General features: G+C 29.8%; 2 protein-coding genes across 2 annotated transcripts; both read left to right on the plus strand.

Moving 5' to 3' along the window:
* Positions 1 to 3,703: 3,703 nt before the first annotated feature.
* LOC128285408 (L10-interacting MYB domain-containing protein-like) lies at positions 3,704 to 4,275 on the plus strand. The gene is made up of 2 exons (XM_053022907.1): positions 3,704 to 3,889; positions 3,979 to 4,275. The coding sequence occupies exons 1-2, from the start codon at positions 3,704 to 3,706 to the stop codon at positions 4,273 to 4,275; spliced, it is 483 nt and encodes a 160-aa protein (XP_052878867.1).
* Positions 4,276 to 4,384: 109 nt separating this feature from the next.
* On the plus strand, positions 4,385 to 6,444 carry LOC128285409 (uncharacterized). Its single transcript, XM_053022908.1, has 4 exons — positions 4,385 to 4,487; positions 4,949 to 5,113; positions 5,945 to 6,007; positions 6,251 to 6,444. The coding sequence occupies exons 1-4, from the start codon at positions 4,385 to 4,387 to the stop codon at positions 6,442 to 6,444; spliced, it is 525 nt and encodes a 174-aa protein (XP_052878868.1).
* Positions 6,445 to 12,084: the final 5,640 nt, after the last annotated feature.

Here is a 12,084-nt window from a genome sequence, read left to right on the forward strand (position 1 = left end):
TTTAGATTTTAGACTTATGATTTAGATGAACTTGACTCTAGCCAACCGTCGCTTTTGTGGGACCTTTTTACACTAGATCATCACTTTTCAATGGCGACTGCCACGCCATTTTGTCTCTTGGGCTCGACAACCACTGACGCAGTAAGCTAATGAACCGATTATACAACCTTTTCAAAACATACAAAGCGACCGTTCTTTGTACAAGTTGAAAAGATCACCTTTGAAGGGACATAGATAGAAGCATCAGTCCTGTAATGAGGAGAAATGATGAATACTAGTTGAGAAGGTTAAGCGCGGATTCTAAGCCTCATGAACCTTTTTTGGGGAATTTCAACAACCTTTGGCTAGATAAATTTAGTGGCTCATGCTTTTTGGGGAAAAAGAAATAAATGTGATGAAAATGGAATTTTTATTGAATAATATGAAAGAAACAAAGGTTAAGCTTTTGGGAGAGGGAGTGTTTACAGAAATGATGAGTGAAATTTGTGTCACTTTGTCCCTTATTTATAGTACTAGGAAACCTAATCTATTCCTAATTAAATTCTAAAATATAAATACAAATAAATAAAGATAATTAAAGATAAATGAAGATAAAAGATAAAATTAAATCTAAATAATAATCTTTAACAATTATCCTAATATAATTAAAAATTAAATAGAGTCTTGTGTTTGTAAAATCTCTTTTTTGCACCCAAGTCTTCCACACTTTGCATTTTCGAACCACTTCTTTCCTTCTTCCCATGCTAGCCCATTTTATCTTTAAATTCACGCTTTTTGCCTCCAAATTTCCTTTTGCCTTCAATTTAGTCCCTACAAGATAAAAAACCATAAATAGCTCAAATTAGTAAGATCATATTCAAAATAAATATGTAATTAATACATAAAATATGTCATTCTAGAGTATTATCAACATTAATATTTTTTGTATATTTTCCTTAATGGTTTTTACACGCAAAGAAAAAATAAAAACAAATATTGACTCATTGGTTATCTAATATGTAACTAATACTATGCGATATTACGTGGTTGGATCATCATACAAAAAGATAACTTATATTAGTAGATAATCGAGACACTTAGCCTAAACGAAAATGAGCAAACCTATTGAAAGACTAACATCTCGTCTATCAAGTCTAATTTGGAAGATGCTTTGTCTTGAGCATCAGAGCAGATGACTCCCAAAAGATAGATACCTAGATATGATTGACTAGACGAACAATACATTGGATAGGACTTAAGTAGAATAGAACCTAGATTTTTTTATGGATTTATTCACTTGTGACATTCATTGTGTGGCACAACTTAATCTTGAGTGGACGATAGACTATTTATGGGTGACTCGTATACTTTTATGTAAGTGAAAGCTTGAGTTCAAATATGTAAGAAATTGAAAGATGGTATGTCAGGTATACGACTTTTGTAGTAAGTAGCATCATTCTAAAATAATGGAATTCATAGCCCAACTAAAGGGTAAATGATGTCCTCTCATCGGCATTACATGATAGATGAAAAGTAAACATGGCCACGGGTCATTTGTCTTTGTGATAAATGATTAGATTACTATTCAATAGTAATTGGCTTTTCATAAAAGAAGGTGTAATGGTTACCGTGAGATAAAATAGGATCATATTAGGAGAAAAAAATTATCCCAAAAATATTAATGATATCCTATGAGGGTAACACACTTATGATAAGGTCACTGGACGAGCACTTATGAAGTAGCTTTCATAATGGTATATAATAAGGGAGAACTCAATCACGGCATTTTCGTGGAATGACTTCGTGACTAAATAAGTTTATAATTAATAGACGAAAATCTGAAACTTAATTATAAATTATTTGAGCCCTAATTATATATGTCCAATCGGTCCCTCCATTATCTAATTAAAATAAAAAATGAATTGCATGTAGAATTAGATGAATAGAAATAAATAAAAACAAAGCACTAAGAGAAATAGATCGTATTTGCAATGAATGAATTTTCTTGCTAAGTACAAAAATGACTTGAGAATTAATTTAAGGTTTGTTAAATTTTTATTTAATTAATTATAATTAAATAATTGAAATTAAAAATAGAATTAAATTAATTAGTCATTATGAATTTGTTGAATTAGAAAATTATATATATTCTCATAGATTCTATTACGGTAAATTTGTTATAACTTTAAAGTAATTGAAATTGGGTTGAGAAAATTATTTAATTGAAAATTTTCATTAATTTGATTAATTAAATTAATTGATTAAATAGTTTTTAGTTTTGGAAATAGAAATAAATATTGAGTTGGTTTAAATTATAAAATGTTGGGTCAAAAAGTCAGGAAACACATATAATTGGACTTAGGCCCCGTTTGGCTCTGCTTGTCTGATGGGCTTTTACCAAAAAAGTACTTTTTTGTTAATAGCATTAAAGAACAATCCTCATTTTTGCCACTTTTTCAACTTAAAATAAGCACTTTTTCACAGATGAAAAAGCAGCAATTTTGCCACTTTTTCTCAGCCAAAAGTGCTTTTGGCCTTATATTACTTTTTTAACCTTCTTTTTTCTTCTTTCCAAATAGACGGCAAACCCCTTTTTTTTCCCCATTTCTCTTTTGTTTACTTTTCCTCTGGTTCTATATGTGCCTCTTTAAACAGGTGAGTCTATCTTTTCTTCTTCTTCTCTATTTTTTTTTTGTGAAATACTTATTCTTCTCTTTAGTTATTTTCTGATTGTTTGATTTTATGAAATAATTATGAAATAAAAAAAAGTTCTTTCACATTATTTTCAACTTTTCTCTTTTGTTTGTACCTTTGGTTCTTGGACTTGACAAAGTAAAAATCCCTGGTTTGTGAACTTATTACGGTTCATTTCATTTCATTCTTTCATGTTTGATAGGCTTCCTTTTAAGTATTATTGCAAAACTGTCCACTTTCTGCATAATTGGTCCTTAATTTTTCTTTTTTCGAGCTTTACTGAGTAAATTGGTGTTGTATACTTGGTCAAATGTTTAATAATAATGACATGATAATTAATGTAGCAATTTCGTGAAATTTAAAATAAATGGGAAATAAATAGGAATAAATGGGAAATAAATAGACTTCCCTGTGCTTGCTGTTTGCTCGAAAAGGAAATAAATGAGAAGTAAAATAGAATGGGCAGGCAGGGAGAAGTACATGAGAGGAATACCTAGGAAGATGGTGTTGTATACTTGGTCATCATTTTGATTTAGTAAATAGTCATCATTTTCTGCATAATTTTATACCCTAAAAGCTGAGGTACTAAAGATTATGCATATCATCTCTCACATTTCTTTACCTTATATTATTATTTTTAAATAACAACTGATAAAATATTGTTCATACTGACTTTTTAATTGTGTTTGATCTTATTATTAGTTGTGTTCTCTTTCTAGGTTATTATTTCAGTCTTGGAAAGTTGATTTTGATTGAGAAAAAAAATCTTAGGATCCTATATTGATTTTGATACACATGTAAAAAAATATACTTATGTGACATTTGATTTTCTTGATTGCTTTACTGGTTGAAATGAATATATTCGTATACACAATAGATGAGTGCTTCGGCGGTTAAAGTTAGTGGTGAAAAAGTCAAAGCAACGTAGGATAAGAGATTGACAGAAATATTTTGTGATATTTGTATTAAAGAGATATTGAAAGGCAATAGACCTGGTACTCATTCCACAAAAGATGGATGGTTGAAAATAATGACCAACTTTGAGAAAGAAACAGGCAAGGTTTATTCACAAAGAAAACTTAAAAATAGGTGGGATGCCCTACAAAAAGAATGGAAGGTTTGGAAGAAACTTGAAGGCGAAGATACTGGCCTAGGGTGGAATCCTATAAAAATAACCGTTGATGCATCGGATGATTGGTGGGAGAGTAGGCTAAAGGTACATTAATAATTCTGAATATTTTTGTTTTTCTCTTATTTATGAGGTTATTGATAATTACTATTATTAAACTATCATTTTATATGTAGGTTGTGCCTAAAGCTCAAAAATTTAAAACATCGGGCATTGATCCTGAATTCGAAGGGAAGTTGGAACAAATGTTCATGGGGATAGTTGCAACAGGTGATAAAGCATGGGTACCTTCTTCTAGTACACTTCGTAGTGATTTTTTTGAGGATGTTAACAATGAAATACCTGAAGAGAATGAGGAAGAAAATGTGAGAAATGATGTTCACATTTTAAATGATGTCCAGATTTCAAATGATGTTCACATTTCAAATGATGTTTACATTGATAGAAACAGTCAAAAAAAGAAAAACACTTGAGATATCAAGTTCACATTTTAAAATTGGAACAAAGAAATCCTCAAAGAAAATTGGAGGGGCTACAAGATTGTCCAGTCAAATATAAAAATTATACGATGCAGTTGACAATATGAGTCAAGCCACATCTAGTTTGACTCCTGTTATGGATCCATATGGTATTCCACAAGCAGTCAAAGTACTTGATAGCAAGGCGGAAGAAGTTCTAGAAGCTAGTCCGCTATACTTTTTCTCACTTAAATTATTGCTCAATAAGGACAAGCGAATTATGTTTTTATCAATTAATCCCAAGATTAGAGCTTTGTGGCTTAAGACGAAAATAGAGGATACTTGAAAAATTTCTGATTTTCTAGGGTTTGGAGATATCTACTATGTGACTAAACAACAATGCTAAACTAGTTTTATCAATAGTTATTTATGTTTGGTTTTTGGATATTGAATTTATGTTCTACTTATTTATGTGTAATCTAGTTTTATCAATGGTTGTTTATGTTTGGTTTTGGATATTGAATTTATATTTTACTTATTTATGTGTAATCTAGTTTTATCAATAGTTGTTTATGTTTGATTTTTGGATATTAAATTTATGTTCTACTTATGTATACTAAATTAGTTTTATCAATAGTTGTTTTATATGATTTTGGATATAAAATTTATTCACATGTTATGAGTATAGTTGAGAATTCCAGCGGTGATGAAAGTGATTATGAAAGTGAAAAGAAAGAGATTTTACAACACATGGAATATTTTAACCGATTATTTGTTGTTGCATCTTCTTCCATGCAATTATATTACGAGAAGTATATATTGAAGCAACCATGCATGGATTCAAAACAGTCAGGTGAGGCATGGATTTGAGATATCCTTGACGGTCACGAATCATGTTGTATGATTAATTTTAGGATGTCTAAAATTGTATTCACAAGTTTGTTGAGAGTTTTGGAGACAAGATACAACTTGCGAACTTCAAGAAACATATCTTCTAGTGAAATGTTGGGAATTTTTTTATACATATTGGGCACCAGTGCAAAAGTTTCCCAATGTCAAGAAAAATTTCAAAGGTCTGGATCAACAATAAGTCGATACTTTGCAATTATGCTTGAGAAAGTTTCAAGGATGGCCATTGATCTAATTAAAGTTTCAAGGATGGCCATTGATCTAAATTGCACCCGAAGATCCTTTTTTTAGTTCAATACCTGAACAAATACGTAATGATTCTAGATATATGCCGCATTTTAAGGTTAAAATTTAATTTAATATTATTATATTTTAATATTTTTATTCGACTAAAAATATGCACGAGACTAATATGATTATTTGTTCAGGATTGCATAGGTGTAATTGATGGTACTCATATTGCCACTATTCTTCCACCAAATGAACAAATTCCCTATATCGGAAGAAAAGGTATCCCGACTCAAAATGTTATGGCAGTGTGTGATTTTAATATATGTTTCACCTTTTTCATGGCCGGATGGGAACGACCGGCACATGACACTAGAATATTTCTTGATGCAATTCGAGATCCAAAATACAAATTTCCGCACCCACCAAATGATTAGATATTTCATTTATTTCTTTCTTTTTCAAATAATAAAGTATAAGTTCTTTAATTGATAATTTTTATAAAAAAAATTCTTGAATTAATTGTTTGTTATATTATAACATGTAGGAAAATATTATCTTGTTAATTCTGGATATCCTCAAATGAAAGGTTATCTTAGACCATATAGAGGTTAGTGATATCATTTACCTGACTTTCGTAGAGGTAGACCGGTATCTGGTAAAGAAGAGATATTCAATGATTCACATTCATCATTACGTAGTGTGATTGAACGAACTTTTGGTGTTTTGAAAAAAAAATGGGCCATTTTAAGGGATATGCCAAGTTATAGTTTTGAAAAGCAAACGATGATCGTTGTTGCTACAATGACGATATACAATTTTATCTGAAAACATGTCGGTCGAAATGATGCAGATTTTATGGAATACGAAGATATTAACAGGGCATATGAGAATATTATTGATTCAGAAAATACGCATGGTCGAAAAAGTGATAATGATGATGACAACGACGACGATCGTGATGATGATGAATCAAACAATTCAAGTGGTTTTGAAATGGAATTAACAAGAGATGCTATAGCTTCTAGTTTAATGAATTCACTTTAAATTGTGAATGCTGTTGTAAAATTTTTAGTATTTATATTTGGTATATAAATATTATCCCTTTTGGAACTTTAATCTAAATATATGTAATATTTTAATTTGTTAGGTTTATATTTTCTATGTTATATTAATATCTAATATGAGTTATATATTCAAATTACATTTTAAAATAAAATAATACAAATGTGCTAAAATTATTAATTAAAAATAAAAAATCATTTTAAAATAATACAATTGTGTCAATATCTAATTACAAATAATTAATGATTATTTTAAATATTTAAATATAATTTATATATTCTAATTAAATTTAATAAATAATTAATAGTAATTACTTAGAATTATTTAAAATTAATATTATATATTAAAATATTAACAAAAGTTATAATAAATTTTTATATTATTACTAAAATATCATAATATTAACTAATTTGAACATTATTTAAATGCATATTTGTTATTTTATAATATCATGTCTAAAATGGATATTTTATTTCTCAAAAGCACTTTTTAACAGCAATACCACACACTCAAATTTTAAACCAAACTTTTCCTTCTTAAAATACTTTTCCACAGCATTTTTCAAAAGCACTTTTCAAAACCATTGCCAAACTAGCCCTTAGTACATGAAAGGCCCAAGCTTGTTCCTCATGTAACATGAGGGGAGACAACCTTAATAAATATACTAGGGTGTGCAATTCATTTTCGATTTCAATGAGATAACGGATGGACCTATTGAGCATGTATAATTAGGGCTCAAATAATTTATAAATGAGTTTCTGATTTTTGCCTATTAATTATAAACTTATTTTGTCACGAAGTTATTCCACTAAAGTATCGTGACTGAGCTCTCCTTTATTATATACCATTATGAAAACTACTTTATATGTGCTCGTCCAATGACCTTATCATAAGTGTTTTACCCTCATAGGATATCCTTAAATAATATTATTTATCAAGGATTTATTCAACCAGGATTCTTGTATGTTTCCTTCTAAATTGAGAATACCGGTTGACCTAAAAAACACTTCATACAATATTGAGATATTGTTATTTTCCATAAAGTGGTGGTAATTTATTTATTTAGAATAAATTTTATTTTTTAAGAATTACAATCTTTATTAGTTTTTATAGAGAGAACTTACTTTCCTATTAAAAGTAAGTAAATCGTTTTCTTTTCTGTGTTTTGGTTCGTGTTGCTCGAGCCCACAATTGACGCAATTTGTGGTACGAAGATAGTGGAAAAGGTTATTAGGTTGAAACCCAAGATCGACTAAATCCATCTCACACAAAGCACAAATACTATTCGATTTAGGGTTTATTACTATAATTATCACAAAGGGCTTGATTTTTGAAAAATTTTAAAACTTCCGCTGTAACTGTTAAAACTATTTCGTTAATTGATTTATCCAACAAGAACAACTATTATTTAAAAGCAACTCTTATTGAGAAAAACTAAAGTTCGAAAAAATACTTGTTTGCTCAGACCAAGCCAGAATAACCCTTGTTCAAGAATAACCCTCGTCTTTCATTCTAAGAAAAACCCAATGTAACACCCCTCACCTGTCTCGACATACAGTGTGACTAGGAGGTGCTATTGGAGTACTTTGCAAACCATAGTAAAATTTTATTTTAATAAAACACCATTTGGTAACATTATAGATTTTCATTAACAAAAGTTCTCAACATTCAAGAGAGTGTAATATACAATTTTGAAATCATTTTGGATCATTGAATACATATTAGGACCCATTTAGATCAAAAACCAAATGTTCGAGGCCTATCGACTTAAATTAGGGTCTTTTGAGTTGAGAGAAATGTGAGTTTTACTAAGATTGAAACTTTAAAACATTTTTATAAAATCATTAACCCAAGTTTAGGACAATTAAAAGCATTTAAAGACAATTTAAATTCATTTTGAAGATGCTTGGGGGTGGTTAAAGGTGTTCTAGACCCAAAATGATTCTCGAAAAACCAAAAACAACTAAAACAATGTAGTTGCTAGAGTTTGGAGGCACTTGTTGCGGTAGAGGTGCTTAGATGTACCGATACAAGTGCTCCATACAACACATGGAGGCATTCTGCCTCACTTATGCTAATACCTCTAAGCCCAAGTTTCAAAACCACGACCCTTAAAGCCAAAAATGGACTAAAAAACACTTTAAAACATGCCTAAACATGATCATATCATCTCAACATGAATCAAAGCAATACAACTAAACATTTAAACCCACTTGGGCACAAAAACATTGCATAAATACATTCAAACTAGAATGACGAGAATTTTTGCTAAACAAAATTTTTAAAAAAAATCTAAATCATGTCATTCACATTACAATCCTTATATTCAATATGAGAGTATATATTCCACTAACCTTTTAAAAATTACACTTTAACATTTGAAAAACAACTTCTTGACAAGTCCATACCTATGCGTTTTAAACAACTAACGTGTGAGCTATAAAGCTCAATGAGTAAAAAGGATAATCAAACTTTATCCTAAGTCTTTATTAACCTTAAGCCATTTATATGAATCATCATTTTAAATTTATTTAAGCCATATTGTTATTATTTTAACCTTTACATGTGAGTTTGCAAGTGAAGCTTCAACTTATAGTTTGATGATTTATTAACAATTCCCATTATGCATTTGTTCCTAGTTTTGACATTTGATTCATTTATGAATCTCACCTTTTAATTTCAATTTTCATCTCTAATGATTTTCACAATTATTAACTCACTTAATAATGTATTAAGGGTTTTAATTAAACCATAATCTTTTTAGATGTTTTATTATACCACTTTCTTGAAGGCTTACTTTTCCATTCAATTTATTTACAATTAATATTCTTTAAAACAAAAATTTAGACTTTGTACAATGGTTTATAAAACATTTAAAAGTAGTGTTAATAGTATCTATTCAATTATTCAGAAAAAAAAAGCAATTTAGTTCCATAAAGGTCATAATTAAACAATAACATCTGACAGTTTATATAATGACGAAATCAGTTTAAATTCAGCCCTCAGTAAGCCTAGAAAAATAAAGACTGGATACTAGGGATGAATTATCTAGAACTACAATAACTAGGATTGCATCGAAGTGCCAGGAATAGGAGCACCGAAGTTCTTGTAATAGGAGTTCTGAAGTACAAAACAAGAGTCCCTTAATGGCATGCTAATTGTATTATTTATCTAAGCTACCAAAGCCTTGTTTCAAGATTTTCAAAATATCAGTAAACTCATGTATCAAATCAAATGACATCTCAATATTAATATTCATGGTGTAAACCACCATAATTTATATCAGTAACCTAAATCATAACTGTAACACCCCTAACCCATATCCTTCGCCGGAATAGGGTTACGGAGCATTACCGAAGTTTACGTTTCAAAACTATAAAAAAATTTAATCACTTAATAATTCAACATCAATCATAGAAAAGTCAAACAATAACATACATATGGTCCCTTATATGAGCCATCAAGGCCCTAAAACCACATTAGAAACAAGTCAGGAGTAAATAAAAAACTCAGGGAATTTTTCAAGAAACAAGGAAAATTTTCAAAGCTGCAGGGGTCACACGGCTAGGAGACATGCTCGTGTCTCAGGCCGTATGGGCATTCGAAGTAGGGACACATGGCCGTGTCCCAGCTCGTGTCCGTGCCTGTGTAACTCACTAACTTAGGTCACATGGCCAAGCCACATGACCATGTGCCAGGCCGTGTACCAATTGAAATAACCCCACATGCCTGTGTGCCAGGCCATATGTTAAGCTGCGTAACTGCTTAACCTACAATCCTTTGAAAGCTACAGGGGACACACGGTCGTGTCACCTGGCCATGTGTCACGCATGGTTGAGACACACGCTCGTGTGAATGAAAATAGGTCATTTTACAAGCCATTTTTCTCACCCAACATTCCATAAACCTACAACCAAAATTTCATATAGGTACAAGCCATAACAAGGCACCAAATTCAAGCATAATCAAGCTATAAACTTAAGGTATACAAACATACAACAAATATGCCCATGGGGCACCTCAAACTCAATATTTAATCTAGTATAAATACAACCTAGATTTGACTAAAATGTTAAACTAAACTTGAACTAATCTTACATCAATAACCAACCATTGAGTTCACCTACTAAACATACTAATTGGTACCAAAATTTCCATTAAGCAATTAGCACCAAAGTATACATATATTTCATATAAAACAATGTACCAATTCATCACATTTCCAACACATCATAAAACATTTATAGCTTCCATTTTGGACTACAATTTCATCCTTAATCATCCAAGTATCATGATCAAAGGTAACAACCACTTTAAGACTAAATATTTACATAATAAACTAAGTTCACATTAACACACAAAATCCTTAATATAAGCGAAGCATATGGCAACTTTAACAACCAAAAAGCCTATACATGCCATTATAATTGAACTTAAAAACATCCATAGGTATTGATATAGCCGATGGATAGTGTGATGGATCCTTGACTAGCTTTCAACTCGATCGAGCTTCTGATAATCTGTAAAGTTAAAGAAAGACAACAACATAAGCAATCAAAGCTCAGTAAGCTCGTATAAACTTTAAACATAATATTTCATTTCAAATATGAACTCTATATGTCATGAATAAACCTACATTAATGCTCTAAGATTTACCAATCTATATAAATATCATCTCACAAATGAATAAGTTCATTAATAACCTGAACACTTTAAATTTATAACATAATAATGTCTCATACGTTGAATTACATAATCATCTCCTTTTTCTTAAAACGTTAATCCATTTCATTTACTTACTTACCATTTCATTCGCCTATTCTCAACCATTTAATTTGTATAACACACAAGAAATGAGCACAAACATCAATTATAACCACAAACTATTGCATTCAGGTATGACTCTTTTAAAATCAACTATACAATAAACCATTTCATAAGAAATTGAATACTTCGATTCTTACTATAACAACCCATTTTTAGTCAAATCGAAACAGTGGTTTCGGGACCACAAATCTAAAATAAAAATTATTATTTTATTACTATTTTAATGTCTATAGCATGATAATGTGATTGCATGAAAATTTCGTTAAGAACTTTTATTGTTTGATTGGTCAATTTGTTAAAAAGAACTAAATTGCGTAAAGTGTAAAAGTGGAGTTCTAATAGTTAAAGGTATCTAATAGTTATAAAACCTTAATGTAAGAGTCCTTAAATGGTAATTAAACCTTTAAAATGGTGAGTGGACAATAGTGGACATGTAATATATGATTTTAATGTTTATTAAGCAAGGTTAATTAAGAAAAATGTTAATAACATAAGATAAATAAAAACAAAATAATAAAATGGTGTCCATTATCATCTTTTCTAATTGAAATTGAAGAAGAAAAATGGAAGCAACTAGGGTTCTTTATTCAGCCAAGTAAATCCAAGCAATTAAGTATGTGTTTTGCCTCGTTTTTTAATGATTTCTATATTTTTGTAATCGTTGCTCTAATACTAACTAGCCTAGGGACTAATTTGCAAAACTGTTAAAGATTTTGAAAGTTTCCATTGATAAATATGTATGAGTTTTGATGTTTAATGATAGATTATGAATATTGTTGTTAGTTAAACAAGTTT

The sequence above is a fragment of the Gossypium arboreum genome, chromosome 12 (genome assembly GCF_025698485.1).
Source record: "Gossypium arboreum isolate Shixiya-1 chromosome 12, ASM2569848v2, whole genome shotgun sequence".
NCBI classification, from domain to species: domain Eukaryota; kingdom Viridiplantae; phylum Streptophyta; class Magnoliopsida; order Malvales; family Malvaceae; genus Gossypium; species Gossypium arboreum.